The sequence below is a fragment of the Talpa europaea genome (genome assembly GCF_964194135.1).
Source record: "Talpa europaea genome assembly, chromosome: 1".
Taxonomy (NCBI): domain Eukaryota; kingdom Metazoa; phylum Chordata; class Mammalia; order Eulipotyphla; family Talpidae; genus Talpa; species Talpa europaea.
The window spans coordinates 43,410,315-43,434,647 of NC_140073.1; the positions used below are offsets into that span (position 1 = coordinate 43,410,315).

Sequence of the window (24,333 nt, forward strand, 5' to 3'; positions counted from 1 at the left end):
ACAGGCAGACTGACTGAAATACACTGCTGAGGGGAGCAGTGGGCGAGACAGGAGAGGTCTGCCCCGCCATGTGGGTGTCTTTGCAGTTGGTGGGAATCAAAACGACAATGCAGAGGCCGTGGACAGCTTCATAGTGCTGCACTCAACCGCCTGCACCACTAGAAGGATTCTTAATCCATATTTAATTCTGAGACTTAATTCTCTTTATTACTGGATAGCTTTCATTGCTGAAAATAATTTACATAATCTCCTGTCTGAAAGGTGAAAGACTGGGCATGTAGCACAGGAGTTCCCTGACATTCCAGATGGTTAGTGGGCCCCCCAGGCACCTTTATATCTATATACGCGTATTAACTACAAATGAAAATATAACAAAATGGGGTTAGTGACAAAAGAGAATAGCATTTTTTTAACAATCATCTGCACTACAAACTGTTTACACTGATAGCCTCTTACTACAGTCCTCGTTCCTTATCCACATTGATAACATTAAATGTTTCCTCCTCTTTTATCAATAGTGTTACTGCAAACCTAAGACAGCTATATGTGTTTTCTTTTTAATAGTCACTAAAACCGGTTTGGGGGAAAGTTGTGCACAATTTACGGTTATAGAGATAATGCCTCCAAATTTAAACAACTTTCTCATCTCATTTATTAACAAGACATAAAGACAAATCAAAGTTACCCAACAGAATAATGCAGAGTGTGAGCCAGCTTAGAAACAAGTCTAATTTTAAATAATTCTTAGTTGTTTTTATACATTCACTGACTTAACATTCAAGCGGTTTTATGCTTATCTTGCAAAGTTGTCTAATTGATAGTTCTTATCTGCATCCAGGATCTCCTTTGAGCTCTAGTCTCCATCTCTCTGAATTTCTGATGCCACTATGAGTGTGAATACACTCTACATTGAAAATTAAGCAGTTTCTGAAAACCCAGATCACTTCCATACTGGGTTATTGAAATTTGGTGTATTATTTTTCCAAGTAGAATTATATCCATATGATTATTCACTCTTCAATTTAGACCTCAGAGTTGAAAGGTTCTATTTCATTATGCAGCTTTACATTGCATAGCCTATTTATAATTAAAGTAGTCTATTTACATTAGGAATTATTTAGAGGGACCTATATATAAGACACATCACTAAGTATGTATGTAGTACCAACATTATGAGTTTATAAAGCTGAAATTTATATATTACCACAAACTTAATAACAATACCACTGCGAAAAAAACAGCACACGGGTGGGGTTATATTTGAATGGCATTCCTAAGTATATTTTTCTCTAAGCTTTATGGCTAGTAAAGAATGAAGTAAATTTAAAACCTAGTTCTCTTCTCTTAATAACTATTAAAAAAAAGAATGACATCAATCTAATTAATTTGAGTTCCTTACACATTTTCTCTTCATTCCTCCATCTATGCTACTTACACTTTGGATGGCTGGGGCTCATGCTCGTGACTCTGTGTTGTATTGAACGCTCTCTCCTGTAAACCTAAATTCTAATAGTCAGTGTGCTTTCCTCTGAAGGAGGAGATGGAAGATTCCCTGCCGGATCTGCTTAGTCTTTGCACTGTAAATTATGGGGTTCATCACAGGAGGTGCCAACAGGTAGACATTGGCCATGATAACATGGAGCAGTGGAGAGTTGTGCTTGGCAAAGCGGTGGGTCATGGAAACTCCAATCATAGGAACATAAAGGACTAGAACAGCCAGAATGTGGGACAAGCAGTTATTGAGGGCTCGGAGCCGCTCAGTCCGAGTGGCAGTGCCCAGGACACTTTTCAGAATGAGTGTATAGGACCCCACAATGAGCAAAGGGTCCATCACGATAATGAGCAAAACGACAGCCAATCCATACCAGCTGTTGACCCGGATGTCAGCACAGACCAGACGAATCATATCCTGGTGGAGGCAGTAGGAGTGCGAGAGAAGGTGGGAGCGGCAGAAGGGCAGGCGCTTGAGAAGGAAAAGGGAGGGAAGAACAGCCAGAACACAGCGGACAATGATGGCTACCCCAATCCTGCCAATGACTTCACTGGTGAGGATGGTGACGTAATGCAAGGGGCGGCAGATGGCAACATAACGGTCAAAGGACATGGCCAGCAGAACAGAAGATTCCATGAAGGAGAAGGTGTGCATGAAAAATAACTGTGCAAAGCAAGCTTCAAAGCTGATTTCTTGAACATTGAACCAGAGGATCTGCATGACCGTGGGCAGGGTGGTGAGGGTGAGACCCAGGTCAGTCAGGGCCAGCATGGAGAGAAACAGGTACATGGGCTGGTGGAGGGAAGGGTCTATGCGGATCACAGTGAGAATGGTGGTGTTGCCCACGATGGAGATGGCGTAGAGACAGCAGAAAGGGATGGAGATCCAGATGTGGTAAGCCTCAAACCCAGGGATGCCTGTGAGGATGAAGTAGAAGGGCTCCTGTGTGGTATTCCTCACTTCAGACATGCTCGATCAGCTTCACTTCAGAGTGACAGTCTTTGCTCAGAGACAACCACAAACTTAAGTAATAATCACAGTTTTCTGTGTTCTCCACTCTCTGTGGAAATAAAGGTTCATAGTAATATAATTAATGATTGATTCAAGGATCCATGGGTTGCCTTTCAGTAGACTGTCTCTAAAGACTGCTTCTACAACGCTTATCTTCCCCAGTAGCACAACACACATCACTCATGGGCAAATTTTTTAAATATTGTTCTGTTTCTATTTTCCTATTTTCAACAGTTTCTTCGGACTCTGAAGTATCTGTCTTTCATCCAATGTCTCTCTGAATATTACTCCCCCAGAGGCTACATGGACGCCAAGCTGGGGAAAGTAATGGCTAATAGCTAGTCACCATCCTTTTGAATTTCCTTTGACTTTGATAACAGCATTCTCACTTGCTCCCCTTGATCTGAATACCAGAGAGAAGTCGGTTTCTATTTCTCCCCCATGATTCATTTTACCACATGCTGTGGTTATGATTCCTGTAAATCACCCTGTATATGTAATCTGCTATCTCATTCACATTAGTTGAAGTGGTCTAACACCATGGATTGCATGTACTCAATATCAACATGGATTGCAGCGAGTGGAGCTGCCCAGGACAGCTGTGAGGGTAGAGCCAGGTAAGGATGATCACAGGTATTGGTCAAAGTTTCAGTTCAGCTGCTGCTGTAAGTGCATTATCTGTAGTAATTCTTTTCCTCCTCTCTCCATAATCATCTCCCCTCTCTCCCCCTGATCATTACCAGGGGAGACTTACCTGTGGGTTCTCCTGTCTATGGTGCTCTCTTCACTGTCAGAGATGTGTCGTTCTCTATGAGGCTCGTGGAGTAAAGATGTTATAAACTCTTGCAGATCTCTAGACAGCAGGCTGAGGAAATGGCAAATCCCTCAGGATTACATGAAGAGGCATCTTGAGAGCTGGACCCACCAGGAATTCAGGAAGACAGCTCTGTCAGAGGTTTGCTGCCCTTGGCGTCCTCACAGAGCCAACAGTCAGGAAGCCCCAGTGAAGACTTGTTCTTCCAGCTTGTTGAATGTGATTTGAACTACATCCTGAGGCTGAGTAGTGAACATTAGTGAAAATACATTAGTTCTGAGAAATTTTCTAGTATAAGAAGTGTGAGTCTGGAATGGAATTAGAAGAAACAGGATAATAGCATATAGGAGGAATGTCATACACCATATCAAGGAGCTTTTGCTTTTCAGTGAATCTCTAGCTATCGTGATAATATTTTTAGTATTTATAAAATAGATATATGTGGAAACCATGTCAAAAGAAATCTAGAAAGGGAAATTGTTCAATTATTAGTTCTCTGCTGACTCACTTCTCAATTTATGTCAAAAAATTCCAAATGGATAAAGTAATTAAGCATAAATCACTAATATCAAATATAAAGCAATGTTGCATTCAAAGCTTCTATTGCCAAGGACTCCATCGTGGTAAGGAAAATACATATTTCTAATAACTTAGTCTAAATGCATAATTGCTTAATCTGATTCATAGTATGGGAGTACTTGATTCATTAGCTCTTAAAGACTGTAATGCAACACATCCTCACTGAGTCATAATCACTCTGACCAGATTCCACTCTCTGGAATCAGCTTTGGATATAATACTAAAATTGGGGCACCAAACCTTTTTAAAAAATTCTTTGTCGTAACTAACTTCTTTTAGAAAGACCTATTGTGGGAGGCCTCCCTGGTGGCACAAGGGGTTAAACAGCAATGCGAAACTATCTGCGGCCTCTGCAGCACGAGTTTGATCTCTGGCCAGCGAGCTACCCACATGGTGCAGCAGACCTCTCCTAACTTGCCCATTGCTACCCTCAGCAGTGTATTTAAGTTTCAGTCAATTTGCCTGTTCTGCTCCCCTCTCTGTCTCTGGGGAATCCTCTCACCCCCCACACCTCTGGCCTGTACTCCAGTTCTTATATGCTCAAATAGATAAATCTTAAAAAAAAAAGACCTATTGTGGGGTGGGTCACTTCTTTCAGATCTTATGCACAAGATCTTTACCCACTTCTCTTTTGCTGCTAGGCACTTAGCTTTCTTTCATAAGTTGGTTATTGTGACGTGTGCTGCAGTGAACATACATGTGCACGTACCCCTTGGAATTAATGTTTTGTATTTTTCAGATAGATACCCAGGAGAAAAATTACTGGATAATGTGGATTTCTATTTTTAAAATTTTGAGAATCTCCTATATTGTTTTCCATAGGGGCTCGACCAGCTTACAACCCACGAATGGTGAACACAAGTTCCTTTTCCTCCATACCCTTGCTACACTTGTTCTTTCTGGTCCTTTTGATACGTTCTTTTTTCAGTGGTGTGTTCAAGTGGACACATATACACACACACACTCACTCACACATTCATATGAACAGGAGTGATAATCAGTTATGAAAAAGATGAAATGTTGCTATTTGCAACAACATAGATAGAAATGGAGAGGATTATGGTAAAATCAGTCAGAGAGATGAAGAATGGTGATTTCACTCACTTGTGTACTATGAGAAAACAAAGGAACACACAACTGAAACAAATAAAATCCTAGAAAATGGACTGTAGAATGCAACCTGCAGAAGGACAGGGGAGCAAAAGTGGGCATGGAGCTCAGTGATCTAAGGTGGTGGATTATGGGTGCTGTGGTGGTAGGTGGGAAATGTTAACATATATCTGAAGAGGTGTGAACTTATACCACAGAATCATAGACAGTGTTGTAAAACAATTAAAAATAAAATAAAGGAATGAAATCAGCCATTCAGCTCTAAAAAACAAAACAAAGAGAAAAGGATATTTTCATAGACTCAAAAGATTTAGAAGTTTTTAGAAGGAGTGTCACTCTACTTCAAGGTGAGACTTAATTCTCTTAATTACTGGATAGTTCCATTATGGAGAACAATATGTACAATCCTGTTTATAGTGTCTGAGAGGTGAGAAACTGGAATTATAACGAGAGGAATTCTTTGCTCTCCCAGGTAGTAGTGGACATCATCAGTTTCTTTCTATATTCGTGATAGGTAAATATAAACACACGTGAACTACACTGGAAAGTATCACAATATGGGATCGGTGAAGGGAAGAAACAGCATTTATTAAGAAAAATCTGCTCTTCAAACAGTGGCTTTTTGTTCTTTATATTGATAGAGTCTCGTCACAATTCTCATTCCTTATCGCCCATAAATACTCTTCACAGTCTTGTTAAGATTGCTCCTTCCTACTAACTTGATCAAAGCATTGACTAAGTTTCGTTATCAAAAGTATTCCTGTAATCCTAGGCTATTAACAACTGTTATCCATTTATTAGTTATTAAAACCAGTTTGATAGAAAATTGTACACATGTTACAGATAAAGTGGCAGGACTCTCAAAAGTTAAGCAGCCTTCTCTACACATTTATTAACAAGTTATGATGACAAATCAAAGTCCCCAACAATTTTATTTTTATTTTATTTTATTTTATTTTTTTTGTGGGACCCTCGCTGGTGGCTGGGGATCCAACTGGCGCTGCAGAGGCTGTGGGCAGCCTCGCAACCCAGCCCTCAAACGCTGCGCCACCAGGGGAGGCCCAAAGTCCACAACAATTTTAAACAAGACTAATAATAAATAATATTGAGTTGATTCTAAGTATTCACCAGCTTAACATTCAAGCTGCTTCATGCTTATCTTCAGAGATGTCTTGTCTTTCTTCCCACCTGCAGCTAGCATCTTCTTCCAGCTATGGTTTCCATCACATTGAATACATACTTCCACAGAGAGTTAAAGGAATTCTGCATTAAAATGACTTTGACAGTTTCTAAAATGCCCTGGCCATTTTGCTCTTTTTCCAAGTAGCACCTCATGATCACGAATGCCTGTTTCCTATTATCAATTGAGATTATATGAGCATGTGCATTTAATTAAATGTTGACATTGGCTTGAGGAATTACAGGGAATGAACATCTTATAGCTTCATGAAGTATTTTCATGCAGTTATGAGCATTTTGAGTTTATAAAAAAGAACGTATACTGAACCCCAAGCTTTATATAACAACATAGTAAAGAAAGCACTGCAGAGATGGGATTATGTTTTGATTTATATTTTTAATATTTTTTCTCAAATTTATATGGCTAGTTACTCTGAATGAGGGCTTCAAAATCTATGGGTCTTTTAAATTTTAGTGAAGAACCAGTGATTACATATTATTTACATTAGAAGCCGCTAATACAGCCCCTCGTCCTTCCTCATTTATGCTACTTACAGTTTGGGTAGCTAGGGCTCATGCTCGTGACTCTGTGTTGTATTGAACGTGCTCCTGTGAACCTAAATTCTAATAGTCAGTGTGCTTTCCTCTGAAGGAGGAGATGGAAGATTCCCTGCCGGATCTGCTTAGTCTTTACACTGTAAATGATGGGGTTCATCACAGGAGGTGCCAACAGGTAGACATTGGCCATGATAACATGGAGCAGTGGAGAGTTGTGCTTGGCAAAGCGGTGGGTCATGGAAACTCCAATCATAGGAACATAAAGGACTAGAACAGCCAGAATGTGGGACAAACAGTTATTGAGGGCTCGGAGCCGCTCAGTCCGAGTGGCAGTGCCCAGGACACTTTTCAGAATGAGTGTATAGGACCCCACAATGAGCAAAGGGTCCATCACGATAATGAGCAAAACGACAGCCAATCCATACCAGCTGTTGACCCGGATGTCAGCACAGACCAGACGAATCATATCCTGGTGGAGGCAGTAGGAGTGCGAGAGAAGGTGGGAGCGGCAGAAGGGCAGGCGCTTGAGAAGGAAAAGGGAGGGAAGAACAGCCAGAACACAGCGGACAATGATGGCTACCCCAATCCTGCCAATGACTTCACTGGTGAGGATGGTGACGTAATGCAAGGGGCGGCAGATGGCAACATAACGGTCAAAGGACATGGCCAGCAGAACAGAAGATTCCATGAAGGAGAATCCATGGAGAAAGAAGAACTGGGCAAAACAGGCCTCAAATTCAATCCTGCGGATGTTGAACCAGAGGATCTGCATGACCGTGGGCAGCGTGGTGAGGGTGAGACCCAGGTCAGTCAGGGCCAGCATGGAGAGAAACAGGTACATGGGCTGGTGGAGGGAAGGGTCTATGCGGATCACAGTGAGAATGGTGGTGTTGCCCACGATGGAGATGGCGTAGAGACAGCAGAAAGGGATGGAGATCCAGATGTGGTAAGCCTCAAACCCAGGGATGCCTGTGAGGATGAAGTAGAAGGGCTCCTGTGTGGTATTCCTCACTTCAGACATGCTCGATCAGCTTCACTTCAGAGTGACAGTCTTTGCTCAGAGACAACCACAAACTTAAGTAATAATCACAGTTTTCTGTGTTCTCCACTCTCTGTGGAAATAAAGGTTCATAGTAATGTAATTAATGATTGATTCAAGGATCCATGGGTTGCCATTCAGTAGACTGTCTCTAAAGACTGCTTCTACAACGCCTATCTTCCCCAGTAGCACAACACACATCATTCATGGGCAAATTTTTTAAATATTGTTCTGTTTCTATTTTCCTATTTTCAACAGTTTCTTCGGACTCTGAAGTATCTGTCTTTCATCCAATGTCTCTCTGAATATTACTCCCCCAGAGGCTACATGGACGCCAAGCTGGGAAAGTAATGGCTAATAGCTAGTCACCATCCTTTTGAATTTCCTTTGACTTTGATAACAGCATTCTCACTTGCTCCCCTTGATCTGAATACCAGAGAGAAGTCGGTTTCTATTTCTCCCCCATGATTCATTTTACCACATGCTGTGGTTATGATTCCTGTAAATCACCCTGTATATGTAATCTGCTATCTCATTCACATTAGTTGAAGTGGTCTAACACCATGGATTGCATGTACTCAATATCAACATGGATTGCAGCGAGTGGAGCTGCCCAGGACAGCTGTGAGGGTAGAGCCAGGTAAGGATGATCACAGGTATTGGTCAAAGTTTCAGTTCAGCTGCTGCTGTAAGTGCATTATCTGTAGTAATTCTTTTCCTCCTCTCTCCATAATCATCTCCCCTCTCTCCCCCTGATCATTACCAGGGGAGACTTACCTGTGGGTTCTCCTGTCTATGGTGCTCTCTTCACTGTCAGAGATGTGTCGTTCTCTATGAGGCTCGTGGAGTAAAGATGTTATAAACTCTTGCAGATCTCTAGACAGCAGGCTGAGGAAATGGCAAATCCCTCAGGATTACATGAAGAGGCATCTTGAGAGCTGGACCCACCAGGAATTCAGGAAAACAGCTCTGTCAGAGGTTTTGCTGTCTTTGGTGTCCTCACAGAGCCAACAGTCAGAAAGCCCCAGTGAAGACTGGTTCTTCCTGCTTGTTGAATGTGATTTGAACTATATCCTGATGTTGAGTGCACATTAGTGAAAATACATTAGTTCTGAGAAATTTTCTAGTATAAGAAGTGTGATTCTGGGATGGAATTAGAAGTACTAGGATAACTGTAAATAGGGAGGAATGTCATATACCCGACCAAGGAGCTTTCACTTTTCAGTGAACCTCTAGTCAGGGTGATAATTGTGTTTATAAAGCAGATAAATGTGGAAGCCATATCAACAGAAACTTATAAAGGAAAATTGTTCAGTTAATTGTTTTACTCATATTTCACAATTTATGTCAAAAATTTTGAATGGATAAAGTAATAAACATGAATCCCTAATAAGAAATACAAATCAATATAAGCATTCAAATCTTCTATTGCCAAGGACTCTCATGCAGTAAGGAAAATACCTATGTTCTAATAACTTAGTCTGAGTGCATAATTGAGGTTAAGCTGTTCAATTTGAGGTAGCATTATGGGAAAAATTGAGTCAGTAGCCCTTGAAGACTGAAATGAAACACCACCTGTTGGAGCTATACTCTTTAACACCAGATTCTATGCTCTGGAATCCGCCTTGGATAGAATACTAAGATTGGGGTTCCCAACCATTAAAAAAAATTTTGTCATAAGAATCTTTTTTTTGAAAAGACATATTGTGGAATGGGTCACTTCTTTCAGATTTATTGTGGAAAACATCATTATCCACACCTCTTTTGCTGCTGGGCACTTAAGTTGCTTTCATAAATTGGTTATTGTGAAAAGTGCTGCAGTGAATGTAGGTGCACATATCCGTTGGAGTTAGTGTTTCTGTATTTTTCAGCTAATGACCAAAGAAAACATTGCTGCATCATGTGGTATATTTATTTTTAATATTTTGAGAATCACCTATATTGTTTTTCATTGAGGCTGGGCCAGTTTGCATTCCCACCAACAGTGGACAGGGCTTCCTTTTCCTCCAAACCTTGAACATACTTTTTATTTCTAGTTTATTGATATGAGCCTTTTCTGAGGTGTGTGGTGAGTGGAAGTATACACACACACACAGGCACACGTACATGAACTAATGCACACAGGAATGACAATAAGTTATACAAGATGAAATATCGCTATTTGCAACAAATGGATAGAAACGGAGGGGATTATGTAAACAAAAAATGTCAGAGGAGTTAGATGAATAAGGGTTATTTCAATTATATGTATATTATGAGGAAACAAAGGAACAAACAAACTCAACTAAAACAAACCCTAGAAATGAACTACAAAATGGGCTACTACAAGGCGAGGTTGGGGCCAGGGAGCTAAAGTGGATGTGGAGCTCAATGGAGTATGTGGATTCTGGGTGCCTTGCTGGTGGGTGGGACATGCTAACATATACCTGAAAAGGTGTGAACCTGTACTGCAGAATCATAGACCATGTTGTAAAACAATTAAAAATAAAATAATGAGATCAGTCAACCAGCTCTAAAAAAACCAAAACAAACAGAAAAGGATTTTTCATAGACTCAAAAGATTAAGATGTTTCTGGAAGGAATCTCACTCTATTTTCTATGTGAGACTTAATTCTCTTAATTACTGGATAGTTTCCACTATAGAGAACAATGTGTATAATTTTGTTTATAGTGTCTGAGAGGTGAGAGACTGGAATTATAGCGAGAGGAATTCTCTGCTGTCCCAGGTGGCTACTGGACATGAGCAGTTTCTTTCTACATTTGTGATAGGCAAAAATAAACACATGTGAACTACACTTGAAAGTATCACAAAATGGGATTGGCGAAGGGAAGAAACAGCATTTATTAAGAACAATCTGGTCTCCGCTACATGCAAAAGAATGAAGCTTGACCACCACCTCACACCATACACAAAAATCAACTCAAAATGGATTAAAGAACTAGACATAAGACCTGAAACCATAAAATATATAGAAGGAAATATAGGCAAAACACTACGTGATTTGCACATCAAAGACATCTTTACAGACACATCACCCAAAGCAGTGATAGTGAAGGCAAAGATAAACAGCTGGGACTATATCAAATTAAAGAGCTTTTGCACAGCAAAAGAGACAATAACAAAAACAAAGAGAAACCCCACCAACTGGGAGAACATTTTTGCACCCAACACTAATGATAAAGGACTGATCACAAAAATCTGCAAAGAGCTGATGAGACTCAACAACAACAAAGAAAATAATCCAGTCAAAAAATGGGCAGAAGAGCTTAAAAGAAACTTCTCTGAAGAGGAAATGCAAATGGCCAACAGGCATATGAAAAAATGTTCAACATCACTTGTCATCAGGGAAATGCAAATCAAAACTACCATGAGATACCATCTTACACCAGTGAGAATGGCACATATTAAAAAAACTAGCAACAACAAATGTTGGCGAGGGTGTGGAGAAAAAGGAACTCTTCTGCACTGTTGGTGGGAGTGCAAACTGGTCCAACCACTGTGGAAAGCTGTGTGGAGATTTCTGGACCTACTAAACATAGAGCTTCCATATGACCCAGCAATTCCACTCCTAGGTATTTACCCAAAGGACACAGAAACATCAATTCCAAAGAACACCTGCACCCCTATGTTTATAGCAGCACTGTTTACAATAGCTAAGCTTTGGAAACAACCCAAATGCCCAAAAATAGATGACTGGATCAAGAAGATGTGGTACATATATACCATGGAATATTACTCAGCATTCAAAAAAGATAAACACATGCAATTTGCTGCAACATGGATGGCGCTGGAAGGGATCATGCTCAGCGAAATAAGCCAAAAAGAAAAAGAAAAATACCGGATGGTCTCACTCATAGCAGGAATCTAGAAAACTTAAATAATGGACCAGGAAAATGAATAACTATAAGAAAGTGAAAATCAAAATCAACAAAAAACTATGAACCAGAGACACTTTTAGGGGGGCGTGGGCGGGAGGGGAGGGATTGGGGTCAGAATGGGGGGCTGCAATTGTATGGGGAATATAACAATAAAATTTATTAAAAAAAAAAAAAAAAAAAAAAAAAAAGAACAATCTGGTCTCTAAACAGTGGTCTTTTGCTTTTTATATTGACAGCCTCATCACAATTCTCATTTCTTATCGCCCATAAATACTATTGACAATCTTGTTAAGATCGCTCCCTCCTCTTAATTTTATCAAAGTTTGATAAAGTTCCTTTATTAAAAGTATTCTTGCAACCCTAAGGCAATTGACAGCTGTTTTCCATTCATTAATTATTAAAACCAGTTTGATAGAAAACTGTGCACATATTACAGATAAAGTGACAGGACTCTCAAAAACTATGTAGCCTCTCAACACATTTATAAAAAAGTCATGATGACAAAACACAGTCCCCCCAAAAATAAGAGCCAGTTGGAGGTAATTTTATTTATTTATTTATTTATTTAAAAGATTTATTTATTTATACAAGAACCAGGATACAGGCCAGATGCGTGGGAGGGTGAGAGGATTCACCAGAGACAGAGCAGAGAGCAGAACAGGCAGACTGAGGAAATACACTGCTGAGGGGAGCAGTGGGCGAGACAGGAGAGGTCTGTCAGGCCACGTGGGACCCTCGCCTGCCTGCCGGGAATCCAACCCACATTGTAGAGGCTGCAGACGGCTTCACAGCACTGCTCTCAACCGCCTGCGCCACCAGGGGAGCCCCTGGAGCTAATTTTAAAACAAAACTAAAAATAAATAATTTTCCGGTTGTTCTATGATTTTACCAGTTTAACAATTTTACCAGTTTAACAAGTTTAACAGTTTAATAGTTTTACCAGTTCAAGCTGTTTCATGCTTATCTTCCAGAGATGTCTGTCTTATTTTCCCACCACAGCTACCAGCTTCTTCCAGCCTTCTATCACACTTCTTCCAGCCTTCCAGCCTTCTATCACACTGAGTCTTCCGTGCCGCCACAGAAGCTGAAGGAGATCTTCATTAACATTACGTCGGCAGTCTCTCACAGGCCCAGCCCCTGCCAATGTGGGTTTTGATACTCGATGCTCATTAACTCTTCTCCAAGTAGCACCTCCTGGTCATGAATGCCTTTTTCTTACTATAAGTTGAGATTCCATGAGCATATGCATTTATTTAAAAGTTGACATTGACTTGAAGAATTATTTATAGGATTTGAACATGTTATAGTTTCAGGAAGTATTTTCATGCAGTTATGAGAATTTTGAGTTTTTAAAACAGAACTTATACTTTACCCTAAGCTCTTCAATAACACCATTGTGAAGAAAGCACTGCAGAGATGGGGTTATATTTTGAATTAGATTTTTGATATTTTTCTCAAAGTCATATGGCTAGTGAGACTAGACGAGGGTTTTAACACTATGGGTCTTTTAAATGTTGGTGAAGAACTAGTGATTACACATTATTTACATTGGAAGCCTCTAATACAGCCCCTCTTCCTTCCTCATTTATGCTACTTACAGTTTGGATGGCTGGGGCTCCTGTTCGTGACTCTATGATGTATTGAACATGCTCTTTTAAACCTAAGTTCTCATACTTAGTGTGCTTTCCTCTGAAAAAGGAGATGGAAGATTCCCTGCCGGATCTGCTTAGTCTTTACACTGTAAATGATGGGGTTCATCACAGGAGGTGCCAACAGGTAGACATTGGCAATGATAACATGGAGCAGTGGAGAGGCATGCTTGGCAAAGCGGTGGGTCATGGAAAGTGCAATCATAGGAACGTATAGCACCAGAACAGCCAGAATGTGGGACAAGCAGTTATTGAGGGCTCGGAGGCGCTCAGACCGGGTGGCGGTGCCCAAGACACTTTTCAGAATCATTGCATAGGAGAACACTATAAGCAGAGGGTCTGTTCCAACAATGAGCAAAATAACAGCCAGAGCATACCAACTGTTGACCCGGATGTCTGCACAGACCAGTCGAATCATATCCATGTGGAGGCAGTAAGAGTGCGTGAGAAGGTGGGAGCGGCAGAAGGGCAGGCGCTTGAGAAGGAAAAGGGAGGGAAGAACAGCCAGAACACAGCGGACAATGATGGCTACCCCAATCCTGCCAATGACTTCACTGGTGAGGATGGTGACGTAATGTAAGGGGCGGCAGATGGCAACATAGCGGTCAAAGGACATGGCCAGCAGAACAGAGGATTCCATTAAGGAGAATCCATGGAGGAAGAAGAACTGGGCAAAACAGGCCTCAAATTCAATCCTGCGGATGTTGAACCAGAGGATCTGCATGACCGTGGGCAGCGTGGTGAGGGTGAGACCCAGGTCAGTCAGGGCCAGCATGGAGAGAAACAGGTACATGGGCTGGTGGAGGGAAGGGTCTATGCGGATCACAGTGAGAATGGTGGTGTTGCCCACGATGGAGATGGCGTAGAGACAGCAGAAAGGGATGGAGATCCAGATGTGGTAAGCCTCAAACCCAGGGATGCCTGTGAGGATGAAGTAGAAGGGCTCCTGTGTGGTATTCCTCACTTCAGTCATGTTCAATCAGCTTCACTTCAGCTAGACAGGTTTTGCTGAGAGACACACATGAATGTAGGTAAAGATAGCTGTTTTCTGTGTCCTCCACTCTGTGGAAATAAAGGTTCATAGTAACGAAATTAAAGAACGATTCAGTGATGCATAGGTAGCTGTTCAATAGATTGTCTCTAAAGACTGTTCTTACATAATTCATCTTACTCAGTACTCAATACATATCATTCATGGGTTATTTTATAATATTGTTTGGCTTCTATTTTCCTACTTTGAACATTTTCTTTGGACTTTAAAGCATCTGTCTTTCATCCAATGCCTCTTAACATTATTCTCAGAGACTGTAATTGGACTCCAAGCCAGGAAAGTAATGGCTAATAGCTAGTCACATCCTTTTGCATTTCCTTTGACATAACTGCATTATCACTTGTTCCCCTTGATCTAAATATCAGAAAGAAGTAGGTTTCTAATTATCCCTTACCACATCTGGATCTCCATCACTTTCTGCTGTCTCTACGCCATCTCCATTGTGGGCAACACCACCATTCTCACTGTGATCCGCATAGACCCTTCCCTCCACCAGCCCATGTACCTGTACACACACTGTAGTCATTATTTCCCTGAGTCATCCCTTATATGTAATCTGTCTTCTCATTCACATTAGCACAAGTGGTCTGACTCTGTGTATTCCTTGTCCTCAATATCCATGGCTGGAAGCGAGTGCAGGTGCCTTGGAGGACAGTAAGGGTACAGCCAGGAAAGGATGGTCAAAATCTCCATTCAGGTACTGCTCTAAGTGCTTCATCTGTAGTAATTCTTTTCCTCCTCCACTATAATCATTTCCCCTCTCCCCACTCCTCCAGTCATTCAAAGAGGAGACTTACCTGTGGGTTCTCCTGTCTATGGTGCTCTCTTCACTATCAGAGATGTGTTGTTCTCTGTGAGGTTTGTGGGGCAAATGTTATAAACTCTACAGATCTCTAGACAGGAGGCTGAGGAAATGGCAAATCCCTCAGGTTTACATGAGGAGGCATCCTGAGAGCTGGACCCGCTGGGAATTCAGAAAGTCAGCTCTGTTTGTCAGAGGCTTTGCTGCCCTTGGTGTCCTCACAGAGCAACAGTCAGGAAGTCCCAGTGAAGACCTGTTCTTCCAGCCTGTTGAATGTGATTTGAACTATGTCTTGATGTTGAGTGCACATTAGCAAAAATAAAATAGTTCTGAAAAAGTTTCTTGTATAAGAAGTGCAAAGCTGGCATGGATTTAGAAGGAATAGGATAATTGTGGATAGGAGGAATATCATACAACCTATCATGGAGCTTTCACTTTTCAGTGAACCTCTAGATAAGGTGATAATATTTTTTTATATTTATAAATTAGTTCAATGTGAAAGCCATATCAAAAGAAATTTATAAAGAAAAATTGTTCAATTGTTATATTTGTACTCATTTCACTATTTATGACAAAAAAATTCTGAATGGATAAAGTACTTAAGGGTAAACCCTAGTAAGAAATACAAACCAATGTAAGCATTCAAAGCTTCTATTGCTAAGGACTCTCATGCAGTAAGGATATTACTTATTTTCTAATAACTTTTCTGAATACATAATTGATGTTGAGCTGTTTAATCTGATGTCATAATTTGGGAGAAATTGAATCAGTACCCCTTGAAGACTGAAATGGAACACATCCTCAGAGTTATACTCTAACACCAGATTGCATGCTCTGGAATCACCCTTGGATATAATACTAAAATTTGGGCTCCAAACCATTAAAAAATTGCTTTGTCATGAAAACCTTTGTTTTTTTTTTGGAAAGACCTATTGTGGGGTGGGTCAGTTCTTTCAGATCTTATGCACAAGATCTTTCCCCATTCCTCTTTTGCTGCTGGGCACTTAGCTTTCTTTTGTAGGTTGGTTATTGTGAAGTGTGCTGCAGTGAACATACATGTGTAAGTACCCCTTGGAAGTAGTTTTGCACATTTTTCAGATAGATACCAAGGAGAAAAATTGCTGCATCATATGGTATATTTATTAATATTTTGAGAATCACCTATATTGTATTCCATTGAGGCTGGACCAGTGTACATTCCCACCAAGAGTGGACAGGGCTTCCTTTTCCTCCATATCCGGGCCACACTTTTTGTTTCTGGTCTATTGATATGAGCCTTTCTCAAGCTGTGTGGTGAGTAGAAGTAGACACACAGACATTCACACTCTCTCTCTCTTGCTCTCTCTCTCTCACACACACACACACAAATGATAAGCTATATTGCTATTTGCAACAACATGGATAGAAATGGAGGGGATTATATAACCAAAAAATATCAGAGGAGTTAGACAAATAAGCGTTATTTCACTCATATGTATACTATGAGGAAACAAAGGAACACACAAAACTAAACTAAAACAAACCCTAAAAATGGACTACACAATGGGCTACCAGAAGGCAAGGCTGAACCCAGGGAGCAAAAGTGGGTGTGGAGCTCAATAGAATATGTGGTGGATTCTGGGTGCCTTGCTGGTGGGTGGGACATGCTAACATATACCTGAAGAGGTGTGAACCTGTATGCCAGAATCACAGACAGTGTTGTAAAACAATTAAAATTAAAATAAAGGAATGAGATCAGTCATTCAGCTCTAAAAAAACAAAGAAAAAAAGGATTTTTCATAGACTCAAAAGTTTAAGAGTTTCTAGAAAGTTTCACTCTATTTCAATGTGAGACTTAATTCTCTTAATTACTGGACAGTTTCCACTATAGAGAACAATGTGTATAATCTTTTTATGGTGTCTGAGAGGTGAGACACTGGAATTATAGAGAGAGCTGAATTCTCTGCTATCCCAGGTGGCTACTGGACATGAGCAGTTTCTTTCTACATTCGTGATAGGTAAAAATAAACACATGTGAACTACACTTGAAAGTATCACAAAAATGGGATTGGTGAAGGGAAGAAACAGCATTTATTAAGAACAATTTGGTCTCTGAACAGTGGTCTTTTGCTTTTTATATTGACAGCCTCTTATCACAATTCTCATTCCTTATTGCCCACAAATACTATTGACAATCTTGTTAGGATCACTCCCTCCAGAAGGATCAGGACTAGTTGGAAGAGAGCAAGGGACTATGGTGATGGTGCACAGGTGAAACGGTGTGTGAACTTGACTGGGAAATCACACATTGTACAAATATGAAGAATGATGTAATACATACATAAAAAAATAAATCCTTAAAAAAAAAGAAGGGATGCTGAAATGAAGAAAAAAGATTGCCTCCTCCTCTTAACTTTATCAAGTTTAATAAAGTGATGGATGGAATAGTAGTTTCCATCACAAATGTAGTTTCCATCATAATACTTTATCAAAAGTATTCTTGCAATCCTAATGCAATTGAAACTGTTTTCCATTTATTAGTTATCAAAAGAGTCTGGAAAAATTTGCACATATTATAAAGTGACAGTGCCTCTCAAAAGTTAAGCAAACTTCTCAATACATTATTAACAAGTCATGGTGACAAATCAAAGTCCCCAACACAATAAGAACACAGTTGGAGGCAATTTTAAAACAAAACTAATAAGTAATTTTCCATTCCTTCTATGATTTCACCTGCTTAACATTCAAGCTGTTTCATGCTTATTTTCCAGAGATGTCTGTCTTATTTCCCCACCTGCAGCTACCATCTTCTCAGCTGTAGTTTCCATTACACTGAGTCTTCAGTGCCGCCCCAGAAGCTGAAGGAGATCTGCATGAACATTACTTTGGCAGTCTCTCACAGGCCGGGCCCCTGTCCATGTGGGTTTTGATACTTGATGCTCATTCTCTTTTCCAAGTAGCACCTCTTGATCATGAATGCCTTTTTCTTACTCTAAGTTGAGATTTGTGCCTGACTCATTGAATGTGCTCAACCAATGTTACTTAACTGACTGCTAGGAGGAGACAAGGAGCTGTAGTTCTTTGTTATTTGGCAGTAAAGTTTAGGGTTAATAGCTTAGACTCTGGAGTTTGACTCAATGGTATTCTAATCCTAGCTGTTGGTTGTATAGGGACGAGCAAAATGCTTACTATGTCTAAGCAATCATTTTTCGTCTGAAAAAAGTAGCATTCACCTAATCTATAGATTCCTTGTGGAGAGTGAGCAGAATAATAAACATAAAGTGCCTAGTACACATTTGGATCCCAAAGTCTTAGTTCCTTTTTATGAAAATATAAATGCATTTTTTTTACATTTTCCAAATATCTACAAAGTAATATCCAATCATACAGAACATATCAATGTCTACAAAAGAGAGGCTTGCCCATTTGAAAAATTCTGCATCCTGCATAAGACATCTTCATAATTTTGCCTAATGAATGGGGTTTGCAATCTTTGGGATCTCAACTTGGTGCTTAGTGAGAATGGGTGATGTCATGTCAGAGACAGTAGTCTCCTTTGAGCTAGTGTGTCTTCCTGTTATTGAGCTCAGTTACCACCAAATCAAGAGCAAGTAATCTATTGCATATCCTCTTACTCTAAAACAGAGGTTTAATAGATTTCCCAGGACATTTCTCAACAACTTCTGATTTTTTACTTAGGGATAGTGCTGCATTTATAAACAGCACCAGCTTGCATTCCTGCTCAAACAGTACAGGTAAAGGAAATCCTCCTGTCACACAATATGGCTTAAAATTACCTCAATTCTTTCACTGTTCTGTCATACCTAATCCACCCCACTTGCACTCTTACTCTACTTCACTGATAGATAATGGGGACCTCCTGTTAGACACCATATTTTAAGGTAATGCCATATGCACATCATACAAGCTAGAACTACCTGTGATGATCAAAAAAAAAATCTCTATTTTGCTTTTTGCCTAAACTCTAGCTCTCTTCTGTGAGAACATTCGGACAATGCCACAGCGGATCTCCTTGGTCTTAATGCTGTAGACAATGGGGTTGACAACAGGTGGAAAGAAGAGGTAGGCATTGGCCATCATAACATGCAGTAAAGGGGACACATGATGTCCAAAACGGTGCACCATAGACAGGCCAATCATAGGCACATAGTAAGCGAGCACAGCACAGACATGTGAGCCACATGTGTTGAGTGCCTTCCTTCGTCCCTCTCCAGTGGTGATACTCAATACTGTGTGGAGTATGAGCCCATAGGAGACCACAATGAGCAGAGAATCTAACCCAAAAGTGGAAGTGACGATGAAAAGCCCATAGATATTATTGATAGTTATGTCTCCACAAGGCAGATGGATAAGGTTAGGGTGGAGGCAATAGGAGTGGGAGAGCACATTATGGCCACAGAAGGGCAAGCGCCTTAAGAGCATGGGCAATGGAGCCATGAGTATAATGCTTTTCAGCCCGATGATAACTCCCGTGCTAAAAATGCGGGGCAGAGTTAGGATGGCTGTATAGCGCAGGGGACTATAGATGGCCACAAATCGGTCCACAGACATTGCCAGCAACACACCTGATTCCATAATGGAGAAAGAGTGAATGGAGACCATCTGGAGAAGGCATGCATCAAAACTAATCTTAGTGGTGCCAAAAAGAAAGATGCCTAGTACTGTAGGCAGAGTGGATACAGAAACACCAATCTCAGCCAGTGCTAGCAAGGCAAGAAAGAGGTACATAGGCTGGTGTAGGGCAGCATCTGTTCTGATGACATGAAGAATGGTGCCATTCCCAAGGAAGATGATCGTGTAGACCAGGCAGAAGGGGATGGATATCCAGATGTGCTCTGCCTCCAGTCCTGGGATGCCAGCCAGAACAAACACTGTAGGTAAGAACTCCAAAGAATTATTGGGGCTCCTCATGTTGAAATCTCATCTCATAGGCTCAGTGACACCCTAAAAATTAGAAAAAAAATGATGAGATGACATCACAATGGAGAAAGACCTCTGGATCCTGAGAAAAAGGAAGATTAAAAACAAAGCTTAGAGGTTCAGATGATCAAAGGTCTCATGCCTAAATTTGACAGATGGTATCATCAAGAAATTCCCAGTATTAAAGAAGTTATCATCTCCATCAGGGACAAGTTCAAGGCTCACAGAAAATTATTCTTCTAAATTGTGCACCTTGGATCTGCTGAGGGAGAAACGAATGCCTTGCCAGCTCTAGAAAGTTACAAAGACAGACATACATAGACATCTCAGCATAAGATATGAAATAACATCAGGAATTGATGGTCAGATCTATGTCAGGCAAATATTTAGACATAGTGAGACTTTAATGCTGAGGGAGCATTCTGCCCTGATGATATCCACAACCGCTCAACTCACACTTCTTACAGACAACCTCTCTGATCCACCAAGGCTTCTTTCTAGTTCAGATACATTTCTGAATGCACTGCAGCATCACTGGAATCCTACACAGACTTTAAAGGAAGATTCTCCTTGGCAGAGGAACAAAGGGGAGGAAATGTTTTAAGCTGCACTGTCTGCTCCAGCACAGCAATAACAACAGAATTTTGAACCTACAGGGAAGGAAGCACCTCTGAATGCATTTTTCAACTCATCTGCACATACACACATATCTACTCACATATTTGCACCTTCATATTCCCACACTTCCCAGAATCTTGTCTTGCATTCTTGCTGATGCACACTCTTCATTCAACCATTGCTGAAACTACAGGGATCTCACTATTGCATGTTGGTTATTAAATTCTTTGCTTTGCACATGTACAGCCAGCCACTTGCCAGACAGGACTCTGGCGACACAGAATCCTGACCCTATTCAGAAGGCACAACAAATCAGCAGAAAGAAGAGAATGCACTGCAGTTAATAGTGTATCGCAAATGGTCCACGAAGAAAAGGATACTTCATTTAAAAATAAATAATCTTTTTACAAAAGAAAAAACAAAGAATACTGAAGTCTCTTTGAGCTATGAACTGACTATTTTTGTGGTCCTCCAAAATTCACATGTTGAAACCTGATTCCCCATGTGAAAATCTTAAGAGGCAGGGCCATCAGGAAGTGATTAAATTATGAGGTGGTTGACATCACAAATGGGATTAGTGACTGTTTTAATAAAAAGGGCCCAGAAAAAACCCTTACCCCTTCCTCCCTAAGAGGGAACGGTGAAAGAACTGCCACCCATGGACCAGGAAAAAGATCTTTCCAGACACAGAATCTGCATCTTAATCTTAGACTTCTCTACTCCCAGAATGGTGAGAAATGATTTGCTGTTATTTAAAAAAAATACTGCATCCCTAGGAGTATTTGGAGGTAACTGCTCTGTGCAGTATGGCTTTACCATCTTAAGTTAGTGACTCTTCGCTTCTTTTTTATGGATAAATAATGCCTACCTCCCAATGTGGCTCTGTGTGTTTGGGGTGAATCTTCAGCAACCAGGGAATATATTTATCCTCCACTTTTCTGCCTCCTGTTTCAGGCATTCTCAGAAGGAGCCATTAAAAGTCAGATTGACCTCAGATTTCTTTTAAGAATGATCATTCCTTGTCATTGGTTCACTAACCCTCAAGTCACATCTGTTACAGAAACAAGGACATAGGACTGACCACTAAACAGATGGGCATAAAGAAAAGATATGCATTGCAGGACTAACCTATGACATTATGATGGCAGAACTAGTTCTAGAATTCATGGCCTTGTTTTGTTCACCTGTCATCAAGTTTAAGAAAAACATCTTCTATCACCCAGTTTCAGGAAGTTAAGGAGGACTACTGACTAGGGACAAATCCAGAGGCTAATTGTGGGGTAGAGCTGGGACTCATGGAAACTGCTCTGAAGCTGCTTCCGAAGGCCGGGCTAAGATATCATGAGCTTGAACACTCACCACAAGTGGACTTGACCCTGAGCATCCAGTGGGGCTGGGAGAACTCACTTCAGCAAGTTCCTGCCACCCTGACGCGGCATCTCCCCAGTCCTGGGATTGAGATGCTGCTTCCCTCTTTGTAAGTGATGAGTTCTGGGAAATGGAGGAACTGAGAGGGACTGTGGTTCTCTGGGGAGCAATTACCCAGGTCATTACATCCCCTATTCTCAATGTCCAGGGACCCATATGAGAAACAAGCAAGGGTATAGAGTTATTAGGTCTGTGAAATTATATGATGAAAATTTATATCTACTATGAGAATGAAATAATTGATGTGTATAAATTGCTTTGAAACACATCTGCCTAATAAAAAGTGTCCTATAAGAGTTTGTTAAGAGTTAACGTATCGTAGTTGTAACTATGATAAAACAGCTATATCCTGGACACATAATATGTTAATCTATTATGAGCACCAACTATCATTTTTATAAACATGCATTTAACAAGCAATGAATACAACAGAATTGTTGTATCCAGAACATCCAGGGTATTTAATAACAGGGGATGCCAAAAATCCAAGAGATTAAACTACTGTGAGAAAAAGTTCCAGATTGGGTTGGGAGCAGATAAAGGGGAGATTGATCACAAAGATGTGATCCCTTCATAAGGTGACTAGAGAAAGCTAGTAGAAAGTGAATATTTCCAGTACCCAATGTTAAAGAGAAATAAAAACTGCTAAGTCAATGGGTTTTAATTATTGGTATTTCGATGATCTGTTGGCTAATTTTCTGATGGACAAGAGAAAAAATATTGGCTTGAAAATTTATCATGACCCATTACTAAGACTAAGACTTTGAAAAATTTTCAGCACATATGCTTTTTGTGCTGCTACTTTAAAAAAAAGAGAGAGGAAACTGTGTAACCAGCAAGGAGATACTTTAAATATTATCTGCATGGATAGATTAGATCTAGATATATATGGGAAATGTGGAGAAAATGCAGGAACGAAATGAGACAGGTCTTTTTTATTTTGTTTTTATAAGTTTTATTGAAGTGATACTGCGATATGACATTATGTAAGTTTATGAATTGACACCTGTAGATGTTATATTAAATTCACCACTAAAATTCCAGTGGTGACTTAAAGTGAACAAATAAAGTGAGATAAATCTAGTATGAATAAGAAAATGGGGGAATTTAGGAAATAAATATTTCCAATAAGAAAATGATCTATTACAGGTTAATGACAGAAGTACTTCCAACTGGCGATGAGGTCTAGGATATGGCCATGGAGTGAGAAATCAAAGAAGAATTTAATTAAATTTAATTTCAAATGAAAAGTAAAAGATGTGGTTTAAGATCGTCATATGACTAACACATTAACAGAGTAGAATTTGTGATGTTGGTATAATTTTTCTTCATATGTCAATGTCTATTGCAAACATTTAGCAAAAGTATACCCATAAAGGTTATTGACATTTTCCATTATAAACTGGGATTGTGTTCTGAGATTTTTCCTTTACAAAATTAATTATATAAATAATATTATATATATCTTACATAAATTTGCTTCATATCACACAATCACTATATATTTAATGATCTCCTCTGTCAACAAATACATAAAAATTAAGGTTTATTTTTACTAACTGTTCTTCTAAAATAAGTCCTACCAGAGATACCACACACCTTTCTCAGGAAGACACATTTCATATTACTGCAACTAAAGGAATAGAAATGCCAATATTTCCATGAGGGATATTTGCATGCAAATTTTTTCAGCTGTGCAACAACTTTTTTTTTTTTAAAGATTTATTTATTTATTTATACAAGCACTGGGTACAGTCAGAAGTGCGGGAGGGTGAGAGAATTCACCAGAGTCAGAGCGGAGAGCAGAGCAGGCAGTGTGCAACAACTTTTGTTCAAAACTCTTATTAAGAGGAGTATATTTTATATGAAAACACTGAGATGAAACTGCATTTTCCTAATAGAGGATATAATTTCTACTACCAAGTAATTTGGTTTTCAGGACCAGAGGGAGCACATCTCAGAAAAATGTGGAGGACTTCTGTCTGAATCAGCCATTAGGGAAGAGAGCAAGAGTTCTGATTCTTCCAGTGATGCAGGAATGCAGAAAATATTTTTTAGCTAAAATAAAAATAGAAGCGAGAGCCCTTGGCCAGGTAGAGAAAAGGCGCCCAGGAGCCACAAGAGGAGGTATAGTTCCTGAGGTCAGTTGGTACAAGACATTAATCTCTTTGCCAGTTCTGTTTTGTTTTTTTTTTTGTTTTTGT

At 40.0% G+C, this 24,333-nt stretch overlaps 5 protein-coding genes across 5 annotated transcripts in view; 1 reads left to right on the forward strand and 4 right to left on the reverse strand.

Annotated features, from left to right (window-relative positions):
* Nucleotides 1-1,513: 1,513 nt before the first annotated feature.
* LOC311182390 (olfactory receptor 51Q1-like) lies at nt 1,514-2,461 on the reverse strand (the record flags this gene model as incomplete). The annotated part of the gene is made up of 1 exon (XM_084251140.1): nt 1,514-2,461. The coding sequence occupies one exon, from the start codon at nt 2,459-2,461 to the stop codon at nt 1,514-1,516; it is 948 nt and encodes a 315-aa protein (XP_084107266.1).
* A 4,355-nt stretch (nt 2,462-6,816) lies between these two features.
* On the reverse strand, nt 6,817-7,764 carry LOC311182366 (olfactory receptor 51Q1-like; the record flags this gene model as incomplete). Its single annotated transcript, XM_084251100.1, has 1 exon — nt 6,817-7,764. One exon carries the CDS (start codon nt 7,762-7,764, stop codon nt 6,817-6,819), a length of 948 nt encoding a protein of 315 aa, XP_084107226.1.
* Nucleotides 7,765-13,335: 5,571 nt separating this feature from the next.
* On the reverse strand, nt 13,336-14,283 carry LOC311182373 (olfactory receptor 51Q1-like; the record flags this gene model as incomplete). Its single annotated transcript, XM_084251112.1, has 1 exon — nt 13,336-14,283. The coding sequence occupies one exon, from the start codon at nt 14,281-14,283 to the stop codon at nt 13,336-13,338; it is 948 nt and encodes a 315-aa protein (XP_084107238.1).
* A 306-nt stretch (nt 14,284-14,589) lies between these two features.
* The window catches only part of LOC311179262 (olfactory receptor 51B5-like), a gene marked incomplete at both ends in the record, with an annotated part of 30,148 nt that continues 20,404 nt past the window's right edge, over nt 14,590-24,333 (forward strand). The window contains 2 exons of the mRNA XM_084246376.1: nt 14,590-14,641; nt 14,727-14,868. Of these exons, the coding sequence (XP_084102502.1) occupies nt 14,590-14,641; nt 14,727-14,868 (194 nt within the window). The remainder of the gene's footprint in view (nt 14,642-14,726; nt 14,869-24,333) is intronic.
* LOC311182250 (olfactory receptor 51J1-like) lies at nt 19,121-20,074 on the reverse strand (the record flags this gene model as incomplete). Its single annotated transcript, XM_084250910.1, has 1 exon — nt 19,121-20,074. One exon carries the CDS (start codon nt 20,072-20,074, stop codon nt 19,121-19,123), a length of 954 nt encoding a protein of 317 aa, XP_084107036.1.